Genomic DNA, 2,442 nt, shown 5'->3' with positions numbered 1-2,442 from the left:
ATTCCTGTGGCGCTCAAAAGCTGCAACATTGATTGTTGAGTTCACACTGACAGACTGTAAAAACAAAGATACTCAGCTGTCGGTCAAAGAGAGAGTCACTGACTACTGAACAGCTCGAGGGTCATTCTTGATCAGTATCGATCAGTATTCATCATTATACAACAGTTAGAAAAGCTGATTGAAAAGAGATATTTTCAATCAAAACAAACTTCACTTGAATTTAAAAAAAAAAAGTGTTTGAATGCAAAAAAAATAATATGAGACCCCAGAAATTGTGTTTGAACCCTTTTTTTCTTTGATGTTGAAATGTTTTTTTTTATTTAAGTGACTTATTATTTGATTGAATTGTTTTTGTTTTTGTTTAAATCAACTTTTTTTTTTAATGAATAATAAAGACACAAATATCCTACCCATTATATGGCCCAAATAGAAAAAAGATGACTTTAATCCAAAAATATATTTTCAACCAAATAATAACTCACCTCAATAAAAAAAAGTGCAACTTTTTTTTGCATTCAAACACTTATTTTTTTTAATTTATTTAGGGGTTAATTATTTGATTGAATATCAATATCTTTTTTGTTTAAATCAACTTTTCTTTTAATTGAATAATAAAGACACAAATGTAGCTCCGTAGAGCAGCAGCTGTGTAAACAAAGGTTCTGTGTTCACATGTTCTTCTTGTGTCTGCGGATGGAGGGTCCAGGTGGGCGGGGCTTAGTGGCTGCTCCTTGTGACATCACAAAGTTACAGGAAGTCCAGACAGCTCGTTTTCCGTGTGCATGATGATGATGATGATGATGTCGTCCCTCCTCCTCCTCAGGTTCCTGAGAGGCGAGTACACGGTGGAGGTGGCCATCAACGACTACCTGGACATCTACTGCCCTCACTACGAGGCGGCGGAGCCGGCGGAGCGGATGGAGTACTACATCCTGTACATGGTGAACTACGACGGCTACACGTCCTGCGACCACCGGCGCCGCGGCTTCAAGCGCTGGGAGTGCAACCGGCCGCAGAGCGCCAGCGGACCGCTCAAGTTCTCAGAGAAGTTCCAGCTGTTCACGCCGTTCAGCCTCGGCTTCGAGTTCAGGCCGGGCCACGAGTACTACTACATCTGTGAGTACTTATACTACTAACACTACTACCTGAGTACCAATACTACATCTATGAGTACTAGTAATACATCTGTGAGTACTACTACTGAATTATTGATTATTAATCATTTGTTATTGATGCTACTTCCTGTTTCCTCCTCAGCGTCTCCTCATCCCAACCTGGCAGGTAAACCGTGTCTGAAGCTGCGAGTCTACGTCAAGCCAACCAGTGAGTCACACTCTGTCGCCATGACGACGCCACATCAGCACCACACCAGAACCAGTCAAAACCATAAGCAGATGTTGACAACCGATATTACCCATCAGCCATTGCGCTCCGTTTACGTGCGTTACGTAAATTAGCAGGGCTAATGGCTACCTGTCTAACTTTAATAACTCAGTGACTCAATAAACGGTCCATCTGAGTTCCAACATGACTGAGCTAACTGGAGTAGTTTCATGTCGTGTCCCACAACGGGAGGGTTTTAACAGCTGACGTCCTGCTGTTAGCTTAGCTACCGCCGTTAGCTTAGCTACCGCCGTTAGCTTAGCTACCGCCGTTAGCTTAGCTACCGCTGTTAGCTTGCCTTTCCTGTCAGCTGAGCCACTGATGCTTTCTACACCCTGATGCCCCAAAACTGAATAAATACCACACATAGCAACACAAAACTGCTTTGCTCGTGCACACAGAAATAGTAGTAGAACTTCAATCATTTCAGATCTGTCTAAACGGTGGTAGTGGCGTGAAACATTTTGAAACTTAAAACTTTATTATTAAACTCGACCGGAAACAGCTGTGACGTTGCAGGGTGTTCCGATTGGTGTAATATCGGTTAAGTGAAGTTTCCTATGGCAGATTCCCTGTGCAGGGAGTAGGGGGCTCTGTCCAAGTAAACTCTCTCTCCCTCTCTCTCCTCAGATGACTCGGTGTACGAGTCTCCCGAGCCGTTCCTCACCGACGACACGACCGGCGGCTGCAGCGTCGCTCTGCCTCACGTCGCTCTGCTCCTCGCCATGTCGCTGGCCCTGCTCCTCCTCCTCGCCTCCTCATAGCACCTCCTCCTCCTCCTGCTCCTCCTCCTCCTCCTCCTCCTCCTCCGGGAAGAGACGACGACGACCGCTCGGCCAATCAGAGGCGAGGAGAGGAGAGGAGCGGCGACGGCGGCGGCAACGGCCACAGCCTTGGAGCTGAGGCGGCTGCTGATTGGTCGGAGCTCTGTGATGTCACACAGCTCCAGACCTCCTGACTCCGCCTCCCAACGCCGCCGCAGACGAGACAATCACAGATACAACTTTATTGATAACGCTGATCGGTGACGACGTCGGAGGTTAATTATCCTAATAATAA

At 46.1% G+C, this 2,442-nt stretch overlaps 1 protein-coding gene across 1 annotated transcript in view; it reads left to right on the top strand.

Annotated features, from left to right (window-relative positions):
• efna2b (ephrin-A2b) overlaps window positions 1–2,147 on the top strand; it is a gene marked incomplete at both ends in the record, with an annotated part of 40,944 nt that extends 38,797 nt beyond the window's left edge. Inside the window, 3 exons of the mRNA XM_083970941.1 lie at window positions 824–1,116; window positions 1,258–1,323; window positions 2,014–2,147. Coding sequence (XP_083827067.1) covers window positions 824–1,116; window positions 1,258–1,323; window positions 2,014–2,147 — 493 coding nt within the window. The remainder of the gene's footprint in view (window positions 1–823; window positions 1,117–1,257; window positions 1,324–2,013) is intronic.
• Between the last annotated feature and the right edge of the window lie 295 nt (window positions 2,148–2,442).

Source organism: Trachurus trachurus, assembly GCF_905171665.1.
Source record: "Trachurus trachurus genome assembly, chromosome: 4".
Lineage (NCBI taxonomy): Eukaryota > Metazoa > Chordata > Actinopteri > Carangiformes > Carangidae > Trachurus > Trachurus trachurus.
Note: the sequence above shows the minus strand (reverse complement) of the source record. Positions and strands in the feature narration are given on the sequence as shown.